The 27703-nt window shown below is 43.9% G+C and overlaps 1 protein-coding gene across 2 annotated transcripts in view; it reads right to left on the minus strand.

Moving 5' to 3' along the window:
* The window catches only part of LOC137352227 (myelin transcription factor 1-like protein), a 400319-nt gene that overhangs the window by 293125 nt on the left and 79491 nt on the right, over positions 1 to 27703 (minus strand). For both annotated transcript variants that reach the window (XM_068017478.1, XM_068017470.1), the window contains exon 6: positions 21755 to 21889. In XM_068017478.1, the coding sequence (XP_067873579.1) occupies positions 21755 to 21889 (135 nt within the window). The remainder of the gene's footprint in view (positions 1 to 21754; positions 21890 to 27703) is intronic.

A 27703-nucleotide genomic window follows, 5' to 3' on the forward strand; every position in this document is an offset into this window, starting at 1 on the left:
GGAACACAAAAGTCCGAGTGTATCAGGCCTGTGTCCTCAGTACCTTGCTCTACGGCAGCGAGGCCTGGACAACGTATGCCAGCCAAGAGCGACGTCTCAATTCATTCCATCTTCGCTGCCTTCGGAGAATACATGGCATCAGGTGGCAGGACTATATCTCCAACACAGAAGTCCTTGAAGCGGCCAACATCCCCAGCTTATACACACTATTGAGTCAGCGGCGCTTGAGATGGCTTGGCCATGTGAGCCGCATGGAAGATGGCAGGATCCCCAAAGACACATTGTACAGCGAGCTCGCCACTGGTATCAGACCCACCGGCCGTCCATGTCTCCGTTATAAAGACGTCTGCAAACGCGACATGAAATCGTGTGACATTGATCACAAGTCGTGGGAGTCAGTTGCCAGCATTCGCCAGAGCTGGCGGGCAGCCATAAAGACAGGGCTAAATTGTGGCGAGTCGAAGAGACTTAGTAGTTGGCAGGAAAAAAGACAGAGGCGCAAGGGGAGAGCCAACTGTGCAACAGCCCCAACAAACAAATTTCTCTGCAGCACCTGTGGAAGAGCCTGTCACTCCAGAATTGGCCTTTATAGCCACTCCAGGCGCTGCTTCACAAACCACTGACCACCTCCAGGCGCGTATCCATTGTCTCTCGAGATAAGGAGGCCCAAAAGAATTTATCCCCAGAATAAAGCACACCAAACCAGGTTTCTTTAAACAACAACAAAATTAACTATTTATTAATAAACCAAATTTTAGACGACAATGAGATAAATCTAAATGTATGAAAACATTTTATAACTTCTTACTCTTCCGAACCCTCATGCACACACACATACATTCAAAAATCAGTTTACTGGTTTTAAAAAGATGTTTTAAATTATAACTGTTAGGAATAATAAAATAACTGGGTAACTTCTGGTAGGATATTTCTGGATCAGTGAGGTGTCCCAGAATCGAATATTCGGATGCCATGCAAAGTCTCTCCAGGCGCGTTTGATGAACAATCTGTGATGGGTAGGCATTCAAAGCAATTCGTCTGCGGGAGGTGTCACACAGGTCTTTCAGCAACAGAGTGTAGCAACTGGTCGACTTAAATTTTAAAAGTAGCAGTCTAACAATAGAAATTTTCCTGAGATTTCAGGATCTCCCAAAAACACAAAAGGCAACAGGACCCACTGTTGAGGCAGAGATTCTTGAGACTGGAGGCAATAGCAATCTGCCACACCTGAAACACAAGGCTTCCTTTCTCCAAAGTAGCGTTCCTCCACAAAGTGTAGCAACTCCTCCTTTCTTGGGTCTTTTCTCTCACTTCAGGCAGATCAAAACCACACCTTAAATGGAGGATTCCTTTCTAAGAGATGCAAGGCTTATTTTTCAGAGAGAGTAGGTATTTTCTCTGGTCTATCAGAAAATCACAGCTCCCAGCCAGCTCACTGCTAGCTGCTCCCAACTCCCTGGTCTGTTTCACATTGCAGAACTGAAACTCTCCAACAACCAAGTCACAAGACAGTCATAAATCTTCCTGTTGCTTGAATATAAGTTTTATAGCCTACATACTTCAAACACCAAGTCAGCATTCAATGTTCATAAGAAGTCCTTTTTTCTCAGTCTTAAAACCACACAGACCTCTTAGTTTAAAAAAAACTCTTGTGACAAATTCTAATTGCATATGAGCTGGTACCGGAAGCATATAGACAGACATTCTGACACACCTGGAAAAGACCTACATAGATTTACATTGAATTCAAAAGAATCAAAAATATGGCTTTTGATTGCTGGATATGGTCTCTCAAGCTAGAACCATCATATGAAAATTTGAGAGAAGTGACACTGCTGAAAGAGTTTTAAAATAGCATCCCAAGTAGCATAAGAACCCACATTGAAGAACAAAGAGTCACAAAAGTAAGTGAAGCCGCAAAAATGGCCAATGACTATGAATTAAGACAAAAATCCTGAACTCAGAATAAATTTGCATCTAGTAACGCATGCAAGCAAGGAAGAGATAGCAGGGGTGCAGAAGAAGCAGAAATGGGCTTGAGAGAAAAGGGAAGCAGGGAAGGAAAACCAGACCAGTCTCCAATTTTTAAAAGAAGGAACCCAGGGGATAAACCAGTAGGGTACCACCCAACATGCTTCCAGTGGGGCAAATCGGGCTATGTCCAGGCCAATTGTTGGTATGCAAAAAACCAGCAGGAGGCACTGCAGTCAAGCCTGTGTCTGCAGCTTTGAAAGTTATAAGCCTGTTGTATAGTATAAAGCAAGAGCACAGCACATATTAGAACTTTTTGCACAAAGGAAAAATGACTCTTTTTGTGTCCCAGGCACCAGACAAGGAGATAACCATCCTCAGGGATACTGCTTGTTTTCAAACACTACTGGCTACCAAATTAACAAAAACGCCACTGGAAAGCAGAATAAATACCACGGTATTAGTACAAGGGCTTACTGGCAAATGCTTGAAAGTTCCTTTCATTAAAATTTACCTACAGAGTAAGTTGGTCACTGGGATAGTAGCAGTAGGAATCATTCCAAGCTTACCCATGGAGGGGGTGGACCTAGTGCTAGGCAATGGCTTGGCAGGAAGAACAGGATTGTACCCACACAGTACAGAACTGTCCACGGAGACTGGAGAAACTGAAGGGAGAAAATAAATCTCTCAACAATTGCAGAGGGCGGGGAAGTCCCAAAAATCCCACAAGGGATGATAGATACAGAAGAATTAAAGAGGACCCAGGCAGAGTCAAAAAGATTTAAGGAAGCTACGATAAAAGCCAATAAACCTAGAAGAAAAGCAACTGAGATATGGTTAGCTGAAACCTTTTTTAAAAAGTTTTAAATAGGGACGAGGAAAGCCAAGATGTCTCACCTAGTTGAAGTGCCACAGGGGAGTGCAGTGGAAGCTGGACAACCACCTGCGAGCAGTAGTGTTGCAGAGGACATGGGGCAGATTAGGGAAACAGCTATCTCTGAAGTAAAAGGAAAGGGAAGGTAACAAACTCGAAAGTGAACCACACTTGTGAAAATCATCAGAGAACTAAAAGTGAGGTCAGCATGGATCTACCTACTGAAGAATCACACACTCAGGTTCCAAATCTAAAACTATTCAACCCCAGTTCCGAGGTGAGAATCTGGTGTGGAGGGGGGAGGAAGAACATTTTCAGGGCAGGAGGGATGGAGGAGCGGGGAAATCAATTTTTACTGGTTGTGTGAATGGTGGGAAGGGGTTGAAGGGCAAAGAGTACAAAGTTTGGGGTTTAAAGGTCATGACTGTCAAGAGTTGTTTTTTGGGGGCGGGGAAGAGGATTATAAATTTATTGTGTGATTATTGTGGGGTGGAAGTGGTGATTTATAGTAAATGTAATGTTTTTGTTAAAAGTTGAAGTCCTGGCCCCTTTAAAAACTAAAATCTCTGCTAAGGCCTTAAAGCCCTTTAAACATGGCGCTGGTGTCTGTGCATTGGCGCCAGACGCCATTGCCAGGAGTGTGCTGGCCGCCCCCGGTTTCGTCATTGGGGGCAGCCGCTCCGCCCCTTCTACTGAAATGAGCCCCTGCGCGTAATATCGAAGGGGCTCAGGGACGGCGCATCCGCACAGGATGCACGCTGTCGTCAGTGAACTGCAGTGCACTCGTAAAATTCAGCCCACTGTTTCTTTCTCCCTCTTTCTAAACCCAAAAGACAACATAAAAATGAAATCAAAGGAATTTTGTCCTTTTGGGGGAGGTGTCACATCATCAGAAATGCAATGATACAACATTGTGTGATCATGAGAAAGAAACCAGAGTGTCTCCTCACAGGACGTGAGAGGTGACACAGTTTTACCTTAAAACAAAAATAGTCAGACAGAGAGAAAGAGATTAACCCAGAAGGTGAAGCTACTTGTAACAGCTGGCAGTCTAGCAAGCCAGGAAGCACATGCCCTGCTGAAAAAATCCAACATCTACATAATACAGCAGAGAGAGAGCTGGAAGTCACGGACCATCTTCAACAGAACCGTCAATCAGGAGAGAAATCTACAATCATATCAGGGCTGCAACTATCTAGAAAACTTGAATCTCAAGGGAATTCAACAGGTTTATCTTAACCCTTCTCCCCCACTAAAACCCACCTACCTCTTTCCCTTCTCTATCTGTTTCTTCTTGTGTATCTGTATGTGCAAGCGAATGCATGAGTGAATGAGGTTGCAACAATTTTGGGATAAGGCATATTGTTCAATAAACAATTATCTTCTTGTTTTTAAAACCTACAAGAAAATCTGTCGCTGTCTGTTCATTTGCAAAGTAAAACCCCAAGGGGCTAAACTCTTAATACAAATACGCTTGATGTGGTCAGGTAAGGAGTTGAACAGTGGGGAACCACCCACATCACAGCACGTGGCCGTAACATGATGTTAATTATTCACCATTTCCAATGAAGTCAATTACAAAGGGGCCACTTATAACACATAACGTGTGCCAGCTATTTTCGACAATTCAATAAACTTTTCCCACCTCGTTATCATACTGTATTTGTACTTAAATTCCTCCATGGATCATTTAGTGTCTGCCTCTGTTATTGTTTTTTGGGTCTCAGCCGATTTTACTAAGGTAGATTTTGTGGTTGTCAGGGTTGTGGAGTTTTTGATCAGCTGGTGGATGAAACATAGAAACACAGAAAATTTACAGCACAATGGACGCCATTCAGTCCATTGAGTCTGCATCGGCTAAAAAAAGCTATCCAGCCTAATCCCATTTTCCAGTTCTTCGTCCGTAGCCCTGTAGGTTATGACACTTCAAAGTGCATATCTCAGTATTGTTTAAATGCATTGAGGGTTTCTGCCTCTACCACCCTTTGAGGCAGTGAGTTCCAGAACCCCATCACCCTCAAGGTGGAAAAAATACACCTTAACTCCCCTCAAATCTTTCTACCAGTTACTTTGAATCTATGCCCCCTGGTTATTGACCTCTCTGCTAATGGAAATAGATCCTGCTTATCCACTCTGTCTAGACCCCTCACAATATAATGCACCTCAATTAAATCTCCCCTCAGCCTCCCCTGTTCCAAAGAAATCAACCCCATCCTATCCAATCTTTCTTCAGAGCTAAAATCCTCCATTCCCAACAAGTTCCTCACAAATTTCTCTGTACCCTCTCTAGTGCAATCCCATTTTTCCTGTAATGTGGTGACCAGAACTGTATGCAATATTCTAGCTGCGGTCTAACTCATGTTTATACAGTTTTAGAATAACCGCCCCCTGCTCTTGTACTCTATGCCTTGGCCAATAAAGGAAAGTATCCCATACACCTTGTTAACCACATTATCGACTTGTCCTGCTACCTTCAGGGATCTGTGGACATGCATTCCCAGGTCCCACTGTTTCTCTACATTTCTCAGTATCCAACCATTTATTGCTTTGTTTGTCCTCCGCAGATGCATTACCTCACACTTCTCCGAATTGAATTCCGTTTGCCACTTTTCTGCCCACCTGACCATCTATTGATTTCCTCCTGCAGTGTACAGCTTTCTTCCTTAATATCAACCACACAGCCAATTTTTTCTATCATCTGCAAACTTCTTAATCATACCCCCTACATTGAAGTTTAAATCAATGACATATACCACAAACAGCAAGGGATCCAGTACTGGGCCCTGCAGATCCCCACGAGAAAGAGCCTTCCAGTCAAAAAAAAACCTGCCGACCATAACCCTCTGCTTCATGCCACTTAATCAATTTTTAATCCAACTTTCCACTTGCTCTTGGATCCCAGGAGATTTTAATTTTCAGACCAGTCTGCCACATGGTACCTTGTCAAAAGCCTTGCTAAAATGCAGGTAGAGTACCTCATCAACTTTCATCAACCCTCCTTGATACCTCCTCAAAAAATTCAGTCAACTTAGGCAGACATGAACTTCCCTTAACAAATCCTTGCTGACTGTCCTTGATTAATCCGTGCCTTTCTAAATGACGATTTATACCATCTCAGAATTTTTTCCCAATAATTTATCCACCACTGAGGTTAGGCTGACTGGCTTAACAAAGATCAAAGAACAGTACAGCACAGGAACAGGCCATTCGGCCCTCCAAACTTGCGCCGATCTTGATGCCTGTCTAAACTAAAACCTTCTGCACTTCCGGGGACCGTATCCCTCTATTCTCATCCTGTTCATGTATTTGTCAAGATGCCTCTGAAACGTCGCTATCGAACCTGCTTCCACCACCTCCCCCGGCAGCAAGTTCCAGGCACTCACCACCCTCTGTGTAAAGAACTTGCCTCGCACATCACCTCTAAACTTTGCCCCTCGCACCTTAAACCTATGTCCCTTAGTAACTGACTCCTCCACACTGGGAAAAAGCTTCTGACTATCCACTCTGTCCATGCCACTCATAACTTTGTAAACCTCTATCATGTCGCCCCTCCACCTCCGTCGTTCCAGTGAAAACAATCCGAGTTTATCCAACCTCTCCTCATAGCTAGTGCCCTCCAGACCAGGCAACATCCTGGTAAACCTCTTCTGTACCCTGTCCAAAGCCTCCACGTCCTTCTGGTAGTGTGGCGACCAGAATTGCACGCAATATTCTAAGTGTGTCCTAACTAAAGTTCTGCACAGCTGCAATATGATTTGCCAATTTTTATACTCTATGCCCCGACCGATGAAGGCAAGCATGCCGTATGCCTTCTTTACTACCTTATCCACCTGCGTTGCCACTTTCAGTGACCTGTGGACCTGTACGCCCAAATCTCTCTGCCTGTCAATACTGCTAAGGGTTCTGCCATTTACTGTATACCTCCCACCTGCATTAGACCTTCCAAAATGCATTACCTCACATTTGTCCGGATTAAACTCCATCTGCCATTTCTCCGCCCAAGTCTCCAACCGATTTATATCCTGCTGTATCCTCTGACAATCCTCATCACTATCCGCAACTCCACCAATCTTTGTGTCGTCCGCAAACTTACTAATCAGACCAGCTATATTTTCCTCCAAATCATTTAATATATAGTTTCAGAAGAGGAGTGTGAAATATTGGATGGGATATACATAATGAGGGAGGAAATAGTAAGGTACTTAGCATCCTTGAAAGTGGATAAATCACTGGGCCTGGATGAAACGTATCCCAGGCTGCTAAGAGAAGCAAGGGAAGAAATAGCAGAGACTCTGACCATCATTTTCCAATCCCCTCTGCCTACAGGTGTGGTGCCGGAGTTGGGAAGGACAAACAGCAAAGGTCCCAGCACTGATCCCTGCGGAACACCACTAGTCACAGCCCTCCATTCAGAAAAGCACCCTTCCACTGCTACCCTCTGTCTTCTATGACTGAGCCAGTTCTGTATCCATCTTGCCAGCTCACCTCTGATCTGTGTGACTTCACCTTTTGTACCAGTCTGCCATGAGGGACCTTGTCAAAGGCTTTACTGAAGTCCATATAGACAACATCCACTGCCCTTCCTTCATCAATCATCTTCGTCACTTCCTCAAAAAACTCAATCAAGTTAGTAATTATTCTTGTAATTATTCGAGCTATCCCTTCCTCCCTTTTTAAACAATGGTACATTCTTAGCAGCCCTTCCCAACTCCGGCACCACACCAGTAGGCAGAGGGGATTGGAAAATGATGGTCAGAGTCTCTGCTATTTCTTCCCTTGCTTCTCTTAGCAGCCTGGGATACGTTTCATCCAGGCCCAGTGATTTATCCACTTTCAAGGATGCTAAGTACCTTACTATTTCCTCCCTCATGATGTATATCCCATCCAATATTTCACACTCCTCCTCTGAAACTACAATATCTGCATCATCCCCCTTTTTTATGAAAACCGAAACAAAGTATTCATTAAGAACCATCTTTTCCCTCCAATACAAATTGTCGTTTTGGTATCTAATCACCCTGACTCTTTACCTGGTTATCCGTTAGCTCTTTCTGTTATTATAAAACATTTTTGGCTTTTGCTTGTTTTTACCTGCAAATATTTTTTTATGCCATCTCTTTGCTTTCCTAATTTCCTTTTTTAATTTCACCTCTGCATTTTCTATGCTCCTCCAAGATTTCTGCAGTATAGAGCTTTTGGCATCTGAAATAAGCTTTTTTTTTTGCCTTATCCTATGCTGTATGCTCTTTGACATCCAGAACGATCTAGATTTGGATGTCCTGTACTTTCTCTTAGTGGGAACATATTTGTTTCAAGCTTTCTCTATCTCTTATTTGAATGCCTCCCACTGCTCTGACTTTGATTCACCTTCAAGCAGCTGTTTCCAGTCCATTTTTCCAAATCATATCTCAGCTTAGTAAAACTGGCCTTTCTCCAATTTAGAAGTTTTACTCTTGGTCTGTCTGCAACCTTTCCATAACTATGCAAAATCTAAATGAATTATGATCACAACCACTAAAATGCTCTCCTACTGATACACCTTCCATCTGCCCAGCTTTAGTTCCCAAAACAAAGTCCAGAACTGCCCTTCTCATGTTGAACTTGCTACATACAAGCCAAAAATGTTCTCTTGAATGCATTTTAAGAACTCTGCATCCTCTATACCTTTCGCACTGAATTTATCCCAGTTAATATTTGGGTAGTTGAAATCCCCTACCACTACTACCCTATTGAAAAGGAAGAATATGCAAGGTTACGGGGAGAAGGCAAGGGAATGGCACCAAATGAACTGCTCATTCGGAGAGCTGGTGCAGACATGATGAGATGAATGGTCTCCTTCTGTTTTTTTTCCTGTTCTTTGCAGCAATTTTTCGACATATTTGCTCTTCTATCTCCCTCAGACTGTGTGGGTGTCTATAGTATACTCCCAGCACTATGATTGCTCAATTTTCATTCCTCAGTTCAACCCATATAGACTCATGTGATAATCCTTCGAGCACATTATTCCTCTGCATATCTGTATCTGTGATTGCTTTTTTAATCAATATTGCGACCCCGCCTTTTTTTATCCCACTCTTTATCCTGTCAGAAAATCCTGTAACCAGGAATGTTGAGCAGTGGCGCAGAGGGCGGCGCAGTGGTTAGCACCGCAGCCTCACAGCTCCAGCAACCCGGGTTCAATTCCGGGTACTGCCTGTGTGGAGTTTGCAAGTTCTCCCTGTGTCTGCGTGGGTTTCCTCCGGGTGCTCCAGTTTGCTCCCACATGCCAAAGACTTGCAAGTTGATAGGTAAATTGGCCATTATAAATTGCCCCTAGTATAGGTAGGTGGTAGGGAAATATAGGGACAGGTGGGGATTTGGTAGGAACATGGAATTAGTGTAGGATTAGTATAAATGGGTGGTTGATGGTCGGCACAGACTCGGTGGGCCGAAGGGCCTGTTTCAGTGCTGTATCTCGAAACTAAACTAAACATTTCTGCCCTTCTTTAAGCCACGTTTCAGTAATAACTATAATATCACATTTCCGAGTATCTATCTGTGTCCTCAGCTCATCTGCCTTATTCAATAGACTCCTTGCATTAAAGGAAGGGCGCTGCCCCTGATGTTGGAGAAGAAAAGAGTGGTCAGATGAATGGATAGATGTTGTTAAACAAAGGGCAGTGTGCACTCACTTTAGATAGAATCTCACCTTCCCTGAAGGGAAGAAGCTTAAACAAATGGGTGTGGAGTGGGGACTAGCTATGAAAGCAAAGATGCTATTCACTGCTCTCAGAAGGAAAGTCTTAGTCCCTGTAAAAGACTATACACCATCAAATGTGTATTGCAGGCTAATCATATCAACATCTACACACCTACTAAAAGTGGTGGAGGCTGTACAGCCTATCAGGGTATACTGGTTGTTAATTCTACATCAGTTCTACGAGGTTGTCAGTTCTACGAGGAACTCCATAACATCATTAGCAGCATCCCCAACACCGAACACCTGTTCCTGCTGGGGGGCTTTAATGCCAGGGTTGGGGCTGACCATGACTCATGGCCCTCCTGCCTTGGGCGCTATGGCATTGGAAGGATGAATGAGAACGGGCAGAGACTGCCTGAGTTGTGTACCTATCATAACCTCTGCATCACCAACTCGTTCGTTCACACTAAACCCTGTCACCAGGTTTCATGGAGGCACCCAAGATCGCGTCGTTGGCAACAGCTAGACCTCATCGTCACAAGGCGAGCCTCCTTAAGCAGTGTTCAAATCACATGCAGCTTGCACAGTGTGGACTGCAACACCGACCACTCCCTGGTGTGCAGCAAAGTTAGACTCAGACCAAAGAAGTTGCATCATTCCAAGCAGAAGGGCCAAACGCGCAGCAACACGAGCAGAATTTCTCATCCACAGCTGTTACAAAAATTTCTAAATTCACTTGTAACAGCCCTTCAAAACACTCCCACAGGGGATGCTGAGACCAAGTGGGCCCACATCAGAGACGCCATCTATGAGTCAGCTTTGACCACCTATGGCAAACGTGCGAAGAGAAATGCAGACTGGTTTCAATCTCATAATGAAGAGCTGGAACCTGTCACAGCTGCTAAGTGCATTGCACTGTTGAACTACAAGAAAGCCCCCAGCGAGTTAACATCCATAGCACTTAAAGCAGCCAGAAGCACTGCACAAAGAACAGCCAGGTGCTGCGCAAATGACGACTGGCAACACCTATGCAGTCATATTCAGCTGGCCTCAGACACCGGAAACATCAGAGGAATGTATGATGGCATTAGGAGAGCTCTTGGGCCAATCATCAAGAAGATCGCCCCCCTCAAATCTAATTCAGGGGACATAATCACTGACCAACGCAAACAAATGGACCGCTGGGTTGAGCACTACTTAGAACTGTACTCCAGGGAGAATGTTGTCACTGAGACTGCCCTCAATGCAGCCCAGCCTCTATCAGTCATGGATGAGCTGGACATACAGCCAACAAAATCGGAACTCAGTGATGCCATTAATTCACTAGCCAGCGGAAAAGCCCCTGGGAAGGACAGCATTACCCCTGAAATAATCAAGAGTGCCAAGCCTGCTATACTCTCAGCACTACATGAACTGCTATGCCTGTGCTGGGACGAGGGAGCAGTACCTCAGGACATCCGCGATGCCAATATCATCACCCTCTATAAAAACAAAGGTGACCGCGGTGACTGCAACAACTACCGTGGAGTCTCCCTGCTCAGCATAGTGGGGAAAGTCTTTGCTCGAGTCACTCTAAACAGGCTCCAGAAGCTGGCCGAGCGCGTCTACCCTGAGGCACAGCGTGGCCTTCGTGCAGAGAGATCGACCGTTGACATGCTGTTCTCCCTTCGTCAGATACAGGAGAAATGCCGCGAACAACAGATGCCCCTCGACATTGCTTTCATTGATCTCACCAAAGCCTTTGACCTCGTCAGCAGACGTGGTCTCTTCAGACTACTAGAAAAGATTGGATGTCCACCAAAGTTACTAAGTATCATCATTCCATGACAATATGAAAGGCACAATTCAACATGGCGGCACCTCATCTGACCCCTTTCCTATCCTGAGTGGCGTGAAACAGGGCTGTGTTCTCACACCCACACTTTTTGGGATTTTCTTCTCCCTGCTGCTTTCACATGCGTTCAAGTCTTCTGAAGAAGGAATTTTCCTCCACACAAGATCAGGGGGCAGGGTCAACCTTGCCCGTCTAAGAGCGAAGTCCAAAGTACGGAAAGTCCTCATCAAGGAACTCCTCTTTGCTGACAATGCTGCTTTAACATCTCACACTGAAGAGTGCCTGCAGAGTCTCATCGACAGGTTTGCGGCTGCCTGCAATGAATTTGGCCAAACCATCAGCCTCATGAAAATGAACATCATGGGGCAGGGCGTCAGAAATGCTCCATCCATCAATATTGGCGACCACGCTCTGGAAGTGGTTCAAGAGTTCACCTATTTAGGCTCAACTATCACCAGTAACCTGTCTCTCGATGCGGAAATCAACAAGCGCATGGGAAAGGCTTCCACTGCTATGTCCAGACTGGCCAAGACAGTGTGGGAAAATGGGTTACTGACACGGATCACAAAAGTCCGAGTGTATCAGGCCTGTGTCCTCAGTACCTTGCTCTATGGCAGCGAGGCCTGGACAACGTATCTCAGCCAAGAGCGACGTCTCAATTCATTCCATCTTCGCTGCCTCCGGAGAATACTTGGCATCAGGTGGCAGGACCGTATCTCCAACACAGAAGTCCTCGAGGCGGCCAACATCCCCAGCTTATGCACACTACTGAGTCAGCGGCGCTTGAGATGGCTTGGCCATGTGAGCCGCATGGAAGATGGCAGGATCCCCAAGGACACATTGTACAGCGAGCTCGCTCGCCACTGGTATCAGACCCACCGGCCGTCCATGTCTCCGCTTTAAAGACGCCTGCGAATGCGACATGAAGTCCTGTGATATTGATCACAAGTCGTGGGAGTCAGTTGCCAGCGTTCGCCAGAGCTGGCGGGCAGCCATAAAGGCGGGGGCTAAAGTGTGGCGAGTCGAAGAGACTTGGCAGTTGGCAGGACAAAAAACAAAAGCGCAAGGGGAGAGCCAACTGTGCAACAGCCCCGACAAACAAATTTTATCTGCAGCACCTGTGGAAGAGCCTGTCACTCCAGAATTGGCCTTTATAGCCACTCCAGGCGCTGCTCCACACACCACTGACCACCTCCAGGCGCTTACCCATTGTCTCTCGAGATAAGGAGGCCAAAGAAATTACCTTGGTATGTCTACAGTGACGTTGGAAACATGTCACAATGTGACTAAGTGCATCCAACATCATGGTTGATTCGACATTCGCATATTATAGTGGTGGCATAAAAACAGAAAATGCTGGATATACTTAACAAGTCTGGCAGCATCTGGAGAAAGAAACAGAGTTAATGTTTCTGGTCTGTGATCTTTCTTTAGAACTGGGAAAAGTTGGAAATGTTATAGATTTGAGCAAGTGAAAGGGGGAAGGGTGAGGAGAAGAACAAAAGGGAAGGTCTGTGATAGAGTGGAGACAGGAGAGATTAAATAACAAATGGCTCCACAGTGGAAGGATAAAAGGAGCAGTAATGGGACAAATAAAGAAACAAACAATGTGTCTCATGGAGGTGTGAATGGTAGGATCCTGAATAGCTGCCATCTGAAAGCAAAGGAAATAAGAGAGAAACAAAAGAACGGAAAAAAACAGCAAAGAAAAACAAAATAAAACAGGGACATAAGGTTAAACCAAATGCAGATTGGGTGACTGCTTTGCAGAACACCTCCATTAAATTTGCAAGCATGACCCGAGCTTCTAGTTGCCTGTCATTTTAATTCTCCACCTTGTTCCCACTCTGACTTTTCTGTCCTTGGCCTGCTGCAGTGTTCCAATGATGCTCAACGCAAGCTTGAGAAATAAAATCTCATCTTCCGATTGGGCACTTAACAGCCTTCTGGATTCAACATTGATTGATCATAACCTCTGCCCCATTTTGCTTAATGTTTTTCAATGCTTTTTCTCTCTTGCTTTCTCTTATTTCCCTTACTTTGCTTTTGGAAGGCAGTTATTCAAGATCCTGCCATTCACCTCCCCTAGATACATCCTTTGTTTCTTTACTTGTTCCATTACCACTCCTTTTGGCCTCACACCATGAAACCTTTTGTTATTTATTCCCTTCTGCCCTCCACCCTATCACTGATGTACCCTTTTGTTCTTCTCACCTTACCTTTCACTTGCTCAAAACCTATTATATTTCCAATTTTTCCCCCAGTTTGGATGCCACAGACCTGAAATGTTGACTCTAGTTCTGTTTCCATAGATTCTGCCTGACCTGCTGAGTATTTCCAGTGTTCTGTTTTTATTTCAGATTTCCAGCATCCACAGTATTGTGCTTTTGTTATGGTCGTGGCGTCTGGTCTGGTGTCCCAGATTCCTTTGAGTATAGTAAGGTTTGTTTGCAGATGTGGGTATGTTAGTACGAGCAAGTGATCACAAAGCACCTTTCTTGCAGCCTGATACTTGCCTGGCCTCTTCCATAGGCCCCAACATCACAGATTAGGGTAAAAGCAAAATACCGCTGATGCTGAAAACCTGAAATAAAAACAAGAAATGCTGGAAATACTCAGCAGGTCTGGCAGCATCTGTGGAGAGAGAAGCAGAATTAAAGTTTCAGGTCAGTGACCCTTCTTCTGAACTAGCAGATATTAGAAATGTGAAAGGTTTTAAGCAAGTAAAGTGGGGGTGGGGCAAGAGATACCAAAGGAGGTGTAGATAGGACAAGGTCACAGAGAATAACCGACCAGAAGGTCATGGAGCAAAGGCAAACAATATGTTAATGGTGTGTTGAAAGACAAAGCATTGGTACAGATAGGATGTTAATGGACTGAAAACTGAACAGCCACAAGCACAAACATGAAAAAAGCAGTGGGTAGGCAAACTGAACAAACTAAGATAAATAAAATAAAGTAAACACAAAAAAATTTTGAAAAAAAGAAAAAATAACCAAAAGTAAAATGGGGGGCCCATCATGCTCTGAAATTATTGAACTCAATGTTCAGTCCGACAGGCTGTAGTGTGCCTAATTGGAAATTAAATGCTGTTCCTCGAGCTTGTGTTGATGTTCACTGGAACACTGTAGCAATCCCAGGATAGAGATGTGAGCCTGAGAGCAGGGGGGAGTGTTGAAATGGCAAGCAACCGGAAGCTAGGGGTCATGCTTGCGGACTGAGCGGAGGTGTTCCGCAAAGCGGTCACCCAGTCTGCGTTTGGTCTCCCCAATGTAGTGGAGACCACATTGTGAGCAGCGAAAGAAGTAATTGAAGAAGTACAAGTAAATTGCTGCTTCATCTGAAAAGAGTGTTTGGGGCCTGGGATAGTGAGGAGAGAGGAGGTAAATGGGCGGGTATTACACCTCCTGCGATTGCAGGGGAAGGTGCCGTGGGAAGGGGACGAGGTGGTGGGGGTAATGGAGGTGTGGACCAGGGTGTCGCAGAAGGAACGATCCCTTCAGAAGGCTGACAGGGGAAGGGAGGGGAAGATACCTTTGGTAGTGGCATCACACTGGAGGTGGCAGAAATGGCAGAGGATGATCCTTTGTATATGGAGGCTGATGGGGTGGAACCTTTCACATTTCTAATATCTGCTAGTTCTGAAGAAGGGTCGCTGACTCGAAATGTTAACTCTGCTTCTCTCTCCACAGATGCTGCTAGACCTGCTGAATATTTCCAGCATTTCTTGTTTTTATTACAGATTAGGGTATTTCCATAGTGTCAGCAGTAATACTGACACAACCTTTTTTCAGAACCAGTAGTTACAGACAACTCCCTAATTGGGGTGGGTGGAAATGTTGCGGCTCTTCCACAGAAGCAAACCAGGAGTATTATCAATGGGGAAGTGGGAAGCAATAGTGGTGGAGGGAAGTGGGTGCATTGACAGCCCAGCAGCTGATGCTAGGCTCCACTGGGCCCCACAAAAATCATTTAAAAAAAACAGAAACTTATTAGATTTTGCAGTGGCCTACTGTGGTCTCTTTAAGGGCTGCTGGTTATGCCAGTCAACACAATGCACACTGTTCATTGTATATTAATTGTGTTTAATTGTACGCAGGTGATGGGTATTAACTGGGGATTCACTTGTGCCTCTATAAACAGACATAGCCTGAAACTGTAGTTGTTGGGTGAGGAGGTGCTTGCTTGTAATATATAACTCTACTTATAAAAGTGTGTAAAGCTTGGCTCCAGTTCTATCCTTCACTAACTGGCTTTCTGCAGTAAAGTACACTTCACACCCACTGGTATCTCAAAATTGTATCAGGTCCTATGTATGTCATTTGACCTCCATTAGCACATTAGAATTCAGCTCCCACCCGAAACAAGTGGGTATCTGGACTTCCCATGCAGAGGGCCCTGGGAGAGAACAGGGCAGCAACTACAACCAGTAATTTTTGTAGTACTACAGGCCCATTCTTGCTGGGTGAAGGGAGTTCAAATTGACTTCTTGATATTCTGATTTAGAATTTAACTAACAATGATCTTTAGGCAGCTCTTTCTAAAATTTGAGGTGTATGCAAATAAAACAAAGACAGTATATTTAAGTGCAAACTGAGTTGTTGGGCTTCAAGGGGCAGATTGCCAAGACTTGGGACGTAGGATTGGTGAGTAGGTACCCCTGAGCTAAAAAAAACAGCAACAGTTTAACATCTCAATTAAAAGGCAGCATTTCTGGTGAAGCAGCACACTCTCAATACTGCACTGAAATGTCAGTCTAGAATACAGATTCAGGTATGGGAGTAGGGAGTGCTACCAGCTGAAATTCTTTCATACAGTCAATGCTAAGTAACCCATCCAATTGAGTTCCTCCAATGAGACCATCAGTATTCACATTTTTTTTCTTTGAATTTAAAAATGAACAAGAGTATAAAAGAAAATTCGATTTCATATTTATACCTAAATGGGGTCCCAAGGGCAAACAACACTCTTTAATAAATCACAGTTGAAAAATGTGCACAAAAACCTCATTAATGTTGCGAGGCCATCAAACTCTCTGAAACAAGCGTTTCATTTGGATTTTACATTCGTTATGCTGCTTTCTTAAGAAAATATCAGGGTTAATGTGAGAAGTTGTTTCTTTCACTAATAACAATGACAGCTTTTCACCCTTCCTGTGCACACTTCTTTTACACACCATGTTTTTAGCCTGAGTTGTGTTTAGGATGTGCTATAAAATTTAGTGCAATGATGCATTTCACTTGTCATTTGATTATGCATGAAATTTTGACAATCTTGGATAAATGCCTAAGCTGTGGGCTACGATATTTATAAAGAAGTATACATCTTTGATGCCAAGTACACTTGTGCATAATCAATGCTATAGCTATCACACTATACCTTAATCACCAGGAAAACTGACTAAGGAGCTAATGAAAATGAGGCTGTCTAATTCTGAATACTTCTATAATAAAGACTGAGTTGAGACCTGTCGCTTGCAGGTTTCTTCTCACCTACAGCTGGTTAATTTTACTTGTCTAATCACATCCATACTCTGCCTGCCCAACACACTGTTACTTGCTTTTGTCTACTTTCATAACTAATTTTTTTTTAGCAAAACAAGGTTCTTCAGTTCCTTAATCCACATTCTGAAATCAGTGCCTTCCACGTTATATTTCTCAATTCTATCAGTTTTTCCAGTTGAAAAAACCACAGGCGGAATTTTATGCTCTCCCCTGTGATGGGTTTGGGTGCGGGGAGAGCATAAAGCAGGTGGGTTGATGTGGGGTGCGGGGGGTGGTTGTCGCCACCATCCCGCCTCTGCCGAAATTTATTCTGGGGTGGGAAGGCCTGTGAACAGCCTTCCCGCCACCAATTGGGGCCATTGACTGGGTAATTAACACTCAATTAAGGGCTTCTTCCCACCGCAGCTGCAATTAACCATGCGGCGGGTGGCCCTGTTGCTGTCGGGGAAGCACACCACAGAAAACTGTGCGGGCTGCTTCCTGGCTCTGGGGGTGGGGCGCCCCACATTAAAAGGTACTTAGAATGTGAACGAGGGGCCTGGCATTGGGAAGTAGCGGAGGGCGGCGGGCCCGCTGAGGGCCACCCCCTGCCCTTGCTGCAGAGCCCCCTACACCCACCCCAGCAACCACCACCCCACAAGACCCCACCTGCTCTGACCTACCTGAAGCCTGGCTCCAGCTACACTCCTCGGCCTGCAGGACAGTCACCTCCAGCAGCAACCATCGCCTTTGCGGTGACGCTGCAGTTTCTGGCCTCTCATTGGACGGCAGCTCTCCAAGGACGGAACTTCCGCAATGGGGTCCTAGATCCTATGGAAGGCCCGCCGCTGTCCACTTAAGTGCCTGAGTGGCACTAAATTTGATGGGCCTTCTGGAAAAGAGACGATGCGGTGATCTCAGCATCGGTTTCTTCCAATGTCAAGATCCCCGCTGCTAGGATAAAATTCTCCCCAACATGTGAGTATCTTTTCAAAATTTCAAATATTTTTGGAAATTATCTTATTTTAAAACTCTACTATTTACTTTTTTTCTTATCAAATTTTGCTCCATTGCTCCACTTTTAGCTCGCTTTTTACTTTTAACTGTACTGCTATTTTCCTTTGATCTTTTTTCTTGCTGAGATGATGTTAAGACTCCTTTTCCTCCTTGCACCATACATTTCCACAGCTGAAAGTTTGGACAGCCATTCTGCTCTCATGCCTCCATCAATGCCACTCATATCTACTTTCTGTCTGTTGTGGCTATAAAGGTGAAGTGATATAGTCCAATTTACTACTTAGGGGAAGTAAATTCAATTTCAATGGAGGTGCAAAATGACCACAAGTTATACCCCATCCAATTTTCCTCTCTATGGGTTTCACCTTGAACTGACCAAAGTTGACTTTTACCCCCTCTACTCTCCACCATCTGAAGTTGAAGGAGATACACTAAACACACTTTAAAAACAGAGGACTACCACTACTTTTGAAAGCGTCAGTACAGATACTGTGGCACCTATACCAATACAGTCAATTGCTTCACTACCATATGAGTGCCTGTATGGTAAAGAATGTTGCACACCTGTAGAGGAATGCAAGATGGAGACAGACATTTCGAGCACTGCATAGATTGCAGGCCTGTATACACAGATGGAAGAGCAGTTGGGTACAGACATCATCGAATGTATCTTCAAGCCAATAGAACTGGTGCAGCAAAAGAATATGTATAATTATTATTCAGTTACAGAATTCTAAACTTTTGGAAAATACTGACGGCTGGACTTTAGCTTCAGTCCCGTTCATTACAAAAGGAATATCAACCAACATTGTAATTAGAAGTGAATCCACAGCAATCCATAGATTAAGCAACATGGGCACAACATTGGAAAATTCTTTCATTATAGTTGCTTCTGGCACAGGATCAACTTTCCAAACTTTTCTGAGAACAGGACTTACAAAATGGAGAGAGGGTGCAGTCATCCGTAAGGTTAGAACTATCATTCAGTCTCATTTCAGGCAGGTTGATATTTGCACTGAGCAGCTCCAATACACTACTGGACCATCATAGGCCAGATGTTGCTTTTTAGGTCAGTTTTGGTAGCTAGCCCAAGCAAAATATCCTGGTAATCCATTTTGAAGACACTGCCCACCCTCCATGAAGATGTATTAAGATGGCCCTTACCCCTATGCACAAACATCAGACAATTCGAATGATGCCTCCATCAGCCCAACACCCCATATAGATGTGACTCCTTCCTTTAGTGACATTAGTTCCATGGGAGATTCACAAAATGTCACAACTAGCAAGAAATATGCAGAGAAGTTTAGGGCTACCCTCTCTCTCTTTGTATATAGCATACAAACCTCTGGAGCATTTTATATATAGTTCAATTTGTTTAATTCTCCGTTCCAGAGAATGATTTAATCATAATTCTATGTAGCTGCCAATATGAATACATGCATGCATATTATGTAGCTGCAGTTAATTGTTAATTGGGAATAGCAAAATAAAACTATCAAGAAAATAAGATGAACTGAGGTCGCTGGCAGAAGAGCAATTGTGTGCATTGAAATGACATTTAATGAGGTTATTGCTGACCTCCTGTCTCTTCCCATTACACCCTGATGGGCAAGCACACTTTCAAGCAGATAGAACTACGTAAGAGTGGGAAACCTGGCAGATTATTGCTTTTTTAAACCCAGGGCACTCAGCCAAAAGCCCCTACTTGCTGCTATTTTTGTAGCCATAGGCACAGTGATTGAAGTTACTGAGGAAACTTCCAGATCTGGAGGCAGTATTTGACGTAATGATTATTAACTCTCTTCTTAGCCTCAAGTTCCTTATACTTTGTTCCTCCAATAATGCCGCATCATTCATTCTTGGCTTGTGCAGCCTGCTATGTGAAAATGGGTTTCTCTTTATTCTCCTCCTTCTATGTTCTCACGTCTCCCATTCTTTCTGCCCTTTCTCAAAGGTTAGTATAGATGATTACTCCCATAGGAAGAAAAAGTATTGCCAAATAGTTCCAAAAACTGTCGATTTGCTACTGTAGCAATAATAAAGTGAGTTGTGTCTCAAGTGTTTTTAAATTCTTGTGAATATAAGGAAATCACAGCCAAGCTAATGCGAACCATTCCCAAGAAATACTTCAGTAACATTATCATTATTGCCAGGAACTTCCTCGGAGCTGCTCTCACTCCACCACCAGAATTTCGCCGTAAGTACAGGGGAATCCCTGCTTATGCTCAGAAACAAGATTTCAGATGCCATTCCAGTGAGGTTAAGGCAGCAGAGCAGGAGCAGCTCTGAGGAAATTTTCAGCCTATGTTAAACAAACCTTAGAATTAAACAGCACTGTTGCACAGCTAAAATTGCTCTTAATTGTAGTGCCATTTGGTGATAAAATTACTGACCCTCTAAATGCAGGGTCTTGTATTTTTAATATCTCATCTTTTGTTTTCTTTGTTCCAGTGTTTTTTTGCATCTGTTTTCTTTGCTACTATTACATTCTATAAATTTCTAGGTCTAATCTTTTTTATTTTGTTTTCAACGTTTAATGGTACTGCTACATTGGTGCTGTGGTATGCTGCATCATGCAGTGGTAGAATATCTGTTGTGCCTGCGATTATCAACAAATTGTAGTCAGGAAGAGATGTTGAGTGATAGGATTACTGCTCATCATTCTGATTATCACACATTGCCATCAGAACTGGTCATTGGGACAGATTTAGGCTTTTGGGTAGCCGACCAGGGAAGCACACCAGCTGTCCGCCCATTCCTACCAGTAGGAGGCCCGAGTCATTTTAAAGGTTGGGTCTGATAACCATGCTGCTGGCAAGTTGTGCGCCCTGAACTGGCGACCCATGACAGCTCACCAGCTCCAGGGTGCCAAATTATTGGGTGCTTCGAACACTGCCTTAGCCTGTAGGTCAGAACTGGGTCGTGGGGCTGGGCTCACGTATGTCAGGGTGGTGGGTGGGAGGGCAACTACAGCCCAGCAACAAACCACAGAGAAATGCTCCACCTGGCTCCACAAAAACTTTACCCAGAAATTCTTCTGGGCTCTTTTTGTATTGACCAGTTCTGCCCATGCACCATTAAAATTACAGTCAGGGTCCTAACCAAATCATAAGACCCTAATTTGCAAAGGCATGTGGACTGCCGCCTGAAAAAGGCAGGGGTCCAAGGGAAGAGACCAAACTGTTCCTCTACAGGGACTGATGAAATATTGGAAGTAAGCTTATCCCAGTTTGCAGTGGCACAAGCAAGACTCCTGGGGCATAACATCCAACTTTGGCAGGGTCATTAGAACTGGTGGTACTTGTTATGCAAGCAGCCTGATTCTGCTTTTCACTAACTTTAATGGAATGGAAGATCAGACGGGGTGTACAAGGGGTGGGTGATCCGCAACCACCCTTTTTACGTTCCCACCAAAATTGAAAGTTCTGCCTCTAGAAGCAGCTCACTTATTTGCCTTATTAACAGATGAGGTCACATAGAGAAAGCGAGCAAAATATATATACTTAATCATTCAGGTTATATTTATGAATTTAATGATCACAAGAGATCATTCACTGGGAGTGAAACTGGTCTTTGCTCATAATGAATCAGCCACTTTGTTTTACATTGCACCTTTTAGGTCAATTGGGCACAGTATAAAATTCACTGCTGAGAGCCAGTATCACCCCTACTGGGTTCAAATTTTTGCTGTATATAATTTCCTGTATTTTATTTCCTGTGACTTATTAGGAAAGAAAATAAAACTACATGTTTCATTTTTGTGATTGGTTGGGAGGTTGGTAAAATACCAAAGCTGATAGAAAATGACATTCCGTCAGGAGCTATGGCAGGTTACATATGATGGTTAATTGTAAATATGTTTACCTTGCACTTTGAACTTCTTTTTCACTTACTTTCTGGGGGAACCCTGTCTTTGTGTGGACAGCCTGACAAGCTGCGATGATGGGGGTAAAGGCCTGTAACATGTCCAGTTCCATCACATCCTGGCGTGGGGCACTTGCTTTCTTTCTTTTCAGGCCTCGACGACTCTGTGAAAATGAGACAACTTTTTTTAAAATCAGAAAACAGTTAAAGAGCTTTGCAGAATAAAATAAATTAGCATCATACGGTACAGATAATGGGGCCAATATTCGTTTACTGTGGTAATCAGGGGGCGGGGCCACTGGTGTTGCAGTCGCCCTGCTGGCTCAATCACAGTAGTGAGAGGCCAATTTTCACTTTTGGTGTGGCAGTAAAATGCTGTTTGCCAATTGGCTGCCTGTTAGACACCCACTAAGTCAATGGAAAGGATAATCAGGCAGGGCGTGTAACAGGCCGCAATCCACAATCATCAATTTATCACCCACACTGAAAGTGAATGTGGTTGGGCCTCATTAACTCGCAACCAGTGAGCTAGGAGCTTCGAATGGATGCTCCAAGCTAGCTTCTCTGTCAAGGATGGAGAGAAATTGGAACCAGTGGATGAAGCGATTCCTTCGGGGGCAGGGGGCACACAGGGACTGTCAATCCTGCTCCTCCTCACCTCAAAAAAGTGTAAGCCAAATACTTTTGGTTGTTTTTGGATCAGCCTGTAATGGTCCCTTTAAGGACTGCCGGTTAACCTGCTGCATGCTAAGGACCAATTGTGTAGCTTTTAACATCAGCCCCATTATCTTTCGAAATCATTTTTGCTTCAGGTGTGAAAGTGAAAAAGGAATCAGACCTATACATGTTGTGTAAGGAACATTCTGTAAGAGGACAACCAGATCAGAATCTAAATTCCATTTATAAGGACTCAGATGAACAGGTTGAATTAAAACAAAACTGAAGCAAAAATTTACTTCACAACCGTTAGCATTATACACAAAATAGCATCTTTCTGTGCCACAATTTAAAACATTTTCCAGCAATTGAAAATCTGGTATCATATAATCTGAACGAAGTAAATTTTGAGGCAAACACGTTGCTGAGAGAGGCATAAATGAAAACTAACGGGGGAGACTTTCAACTGCTGACTGCCTGTTTCACACCTGAAAAACAGCCAACCAGCATTCAAAAGGCTGATGAGCACTCTGTGCACCCAGCTGACAGCCTGAATCAACTTTTAGGCAGCCTTCAAATGGGAACCCAGCCTTCTACACAAAACAAGCAAGAAGCTTTTTAGTTATGCAAATTGGGGTCCGAAACCTGTTGTAGGATCCCAGATTACAACTATCAAGTAGAAATGAGTGAAACATGCACAGCGCACATCAGTCTCATTTCATCTCCTCTAGAGTATTACGTTGAGTCTGGGCACTAAATTCTCAGGAACTGTATACGAGCATTGGAGGAGGTCTAAATTATGGGAACAGGTTATTTAAGCATAGCTTGTATTCCTTGAATTTAGAAAGTTGGGAACTGATCTAATTGAGGTGATTAGGATGATAAAGGGATTTGATAAAGTAGGGACAAAGAAACAACAGTAACAACCTGCATTTATATTGTGTCTTTAACTTGTACAATGTCCCACGGCACACCACAGGAGCATTATCAAACAAAATTTGTCACTGAGCCATATATTAGGACAGGTGACCAAAAACGTGGTCAAAAGAAGTAGGTTTTAAAGAAGCATCTTAAAGGAGGACCGATAGAGAAGTGAAGAAGCTTAGGGAGGGGATACCAGAGCTTAGTGCCCAGGTAATTAAAGGTATGGCCATCAGTACAGTACAGTACAGGAACAAGGCCATTCGGCCCTCCAAGCCTGCGCCGATCTTGATGCCTGCCTAAACTAAAACCTTCTGCACTTCCGGGGACCGTATCCCTCTATTCCCATCCTATTCATGTATTTGTCAAGATGCCTCTTAAACGTCGCTATCGTACTTGCTTCCACCACCACCCCCCGCAGCAAGTTCCAGGCACTCACCACCCTCTGTGTATAGAACTTGCCTCGCACATCCCCTCTAAACTTTGCCCCTCGCACCTTAAACCTATGTCCCCTAGTAACTGACTCTTCCACACTGGGAAAAAGCTTCTGACTATCCACTCTGTCCATGCCGCTCATAACTTTGTAAACCTCTATCATGTCGCCCCTCCACCTCCGTCGTTCCAGTGAAAACAATCTGAGTTTATCCAACCTCTCCTCATAGCTAATGCTCTCCAGACCAGGCAACATCCTGGTAAACCTCTTCTGTACCCTCTCCAAAGCCTCCACGTACTTCTGGTAGTGTGGCGACCAGAATTGCACGCAGTATTCCAAGTGTGGCCTAACTAAGGTTCTGTAGAGCTGCAGCATGATTTGCCAATTTTTATACTCTATGCCCCGACTGATGAAGGCAAGCATGCCGTATACCTTCTTGACTACCTTATCCACCTACGTTGCCACTTTCAGTGACCTGTGGACCTGTACGCCCAGATCTCTCTGCCTGTCAATACTCCTAAGGGTTCTGCCATTTACTGTATACTTCCCAGCTGTATTAGATCTTCCAAAATGCATTACCTCACATTTGTCCAGATTAAACTAATGGGGCAATTAAAATCAGGGATGCACACAAAGCCAGAATTGAAGGAGCGCAGATATATCAGAGGGTGGTAGGACTGAAAGAAGTTACAGAAATAGGGAGGGGGTGAGGCAATGGAGCAATTTGAAAACAAGGATAAGAAGTTTAAAATTGAGGCGTTGTCGGACTGGGAGACAATGCAGGTTAGCGAGCACAGGGGCCATGGGCAAGCGGGACTTGGTGTGATTAGGATACTGGCAGTCGAGCTTTGGATGAATTCAATTTTCTCGAGGGTGAAAGATGGGAAGTTAGCCAGGAGAGCATTGGAATAGTCAAGTCTAGATGTAACAAAGTCATGGATGAGTGTTTCAGCAGCAGAAGAGTTGAGGCAGGGGCAGAGTCGGGCAATATTATGAAGGTGAAAGTAGGCAGCCTTGATGAAACTATTTCCTCTGCTGGGGGAATCCAGAACAAGAGGGCATAATCTTAAATTAGAGCTAGGTCATTTAAGAGTAAAATCAGGAAGCATGTTTTCATACAAAGGGCAGTGAAAATCTGGAACTTTCTTTCCCAAAAGGCTCTGATTGCTGAATCAACTGAAATTTTCAAGACTGAGATCAATAGATTATTGACAGTAAGGATATCATGGGATGTTTGCAAAAGCAGGTAGATAGAATTGATTTACAGATCAGCCATGACCTAATTGAATGGAAGAGGCTCAAGGGGTAGAATGTCCGATGTTTCTGACATTGAGAGGCCCAGATTAAAGGAACCACTGGAGCCTCTCCCAATAAGTAACATTTTTGTTGTTTTTTTTGTGAAGATTTTTGTGAGACTTGGAGTAGTGGGAGCCGACTGCTGGTTTGTTTTCCCCCTACCCCTGCACCGTCACATCCTACACTGCCGCTGGAGTAGCCAGAACATTTTGCCACCAACACTGGCGAAGTGCAATAGGGCATCCGTTTGAGGTCCGAACCTGAAAGTTATACAGGCACATTGCCGATATTGTGCCCATTCTGTGCCTACCCCAAAAAGTCTCCTCAATGTATAACTCATTGGTTAGGCCACAACTTGAGTACTGTGTGCAGTTCTGGTCACCTCATTACAGAAATATGTAATTGCACTAGAGAAGGTACAGAGCAGATTTACGAGGATGTTGCCAGGACTGGAAAAATGCAGCTATGAGGAAAGATTGGATAGGCTGGGGTTGTTCTCCTTGGAACAGAGAAGGCTGAGGGGAGATCTGATTGAAACGTACAACATTTTGAGGGGCCTGGATAGAGTGGAGGTGAAGGGCCTATTCACCTTAACAGAGAGGTCAGTGACAAAGGGGCATAGATTTAAAGTGATTGGTAGAAAAAGTAGAGGGGAGATGAGGAAAATCTTTTTCACCCAAAGGGTCGTGATGGTCTGAAACTCACTGCCTTGAAAGGGTAGTTGAGGCAGAGACTCATTCAAAAGGAGTCTGGATATGTACCTCAAGTGCCGTAAACTGCAGGGCTACGGACAAAATACTGGAAGGTGGGATTAGGATAGGTGGATCGTTTTTCGGCACGATGGGCCAAGTGGCCTCTTTCTGTGCCTTAAACATTCTATGATTCTATATCTTATGATAACAAAGAACTGATAATGCCTTATCACATCTGTCACAATATAATATTTCACATATGATGAATTATTTTTGAATTGCAGGATTTTACTTCAAATAGATAGGTCGTAAAGGACCAGCGGGTACTCTTACAAATTACATAAGGATAGAATTAGGTTAGATGTTTCATGGTTGGGTGCTTCTACTTTTCATGTAGAATAGTGGACCTGTGGAACTCGGGTAGTAAATGCTGATTCACTGTATACCTTTAGGATACAGCCAGACCGGTTTCTGTCTGGGGAAAAGAGGTATGTTCGCTGTAATCTAAGTCAAATTTATTGTGGTCTCCTGAACTAGCTTCCATCAATTAAAGATGTCGAAGAGGATTTTTCTGAAATGTTCCCATAATTGGCAAGGTTTTAAATCAAATTTTACACTTTTTTCCATGAGATATCAAGGCTCGGGGGAGAGAGGGGGGAGTAGGGAGTGTTTACATTGTGATGCATAAGACATCTTTGAAATTCTCTACCCCAGAGGGCTGTGGATGCTCAGTTGTTGAGTATATTCAAGGCTGAGATAATAGACATTTGGACTGTACAGGAATCAAGGTTTATGAGGATCAGATAGGAAAGTGGAATTGAGGTCAAAGATCAGCCATGATCTTACTGAATGGCAGAGCAGACTCGAGGGGACGTATGGCCTACTCCTGCTCCTAATTCTTTCTTATCATGACTGTATGGGACAGGCTGGATAAATCAGTTATAGTCTTTTCCTGTCTGACACTTTTGAATGTTTGCATGTTAATTATTGTTATGCAAGGGAACGCAACAACCATTTTACATCCAGTGTAGTCCTACAAACAGCAATGAGATGAATGATCAGTTCATTTATTTTGGCCTTGCTGGTTGAGATACAAATGTTGGCTTACAGAGTGCTCCAAGTATTGCTATCACCTTAAATCCATCTGTTAAATGCCATTGATCCAGCTCCCTTTAAAAGGTGCAAATTAATCCTGAATCAACTACCATACTCCACATGTCCACTATCTTGAAGAATGGTGAGGTGGGAATGAGCAGAAGTTTATCAAGGCTTGTGAATTTTGTACTTGTGTCCTCTGATCCTGGGTTCATTTCCTGCATTCATTGTCCACGTTAAGTAGCTTGCTTACTTAAATTGTCCATTATTTTAAAGACCTATGCCATGATCGTCCTTTGTCTTAACTGCCCTCACACCCAGAGAAAAAATTGCCCAAGTTTCTATACTCTTGGATAGGTACATGGACGATAGTAGAATGAAGGGTATGTAGGTAGTTTGATCTTAGAGTAGGTTAAAGGGTCGGCACAACATCGTGGGCCAAAGGGCCTGTACTGTGCTGTACTGTTCTATGTTCTATGTTCTATACTTACCTACCCTAGAATGGCCAGGGGTCGACAGGTTCAGATTTTCAACTGCTCTCCTGGCGTCACTGGGGCATGACTGCAATTTTAACTGGGGTCCTGAATGGAAAGCAATGATGCGTTTCCTGTTAGGCTAATCAAGTGGTGAAGTGGATTGGGGACAGAAGAAGATCACAAAGGTAAGTTTTCTTTTTTTTTTACTTTTCACATGCAGCCTGAAAGACTGCGACGACTCAGGGCTCCCCTTCCACAAACTCCCCCACCCTTTCTAATTGTTGACCTAATTTCTGGAGCAATAGGTGAGTTCCTAACTCATATTGCCACACACCTGCTGAACTGGCTCAGAGTTAAAATTGAGACCTTAAGCTCCTCAGTCTTTCTTCAGCCACGATCTCATTGAAT

The sequence above is a fragment of the Heterodontus francisci genome, chromosome 3 (genome assembly GCF_036365525.1).
Source record: "Heterodontus francisci isolate sHetFra1 chromosome 3, sHetFra1.hap1, whole genome shotgun sequence".
In the NCBI taxonomy this organism is placed as follows: domain Eukaryota; kingdom Metazoa; phylum Chordata; class Chondrichthyes; order Heterodontiformes; family Heterodontidae; genus Heterodontus; species Heterodontus francisci.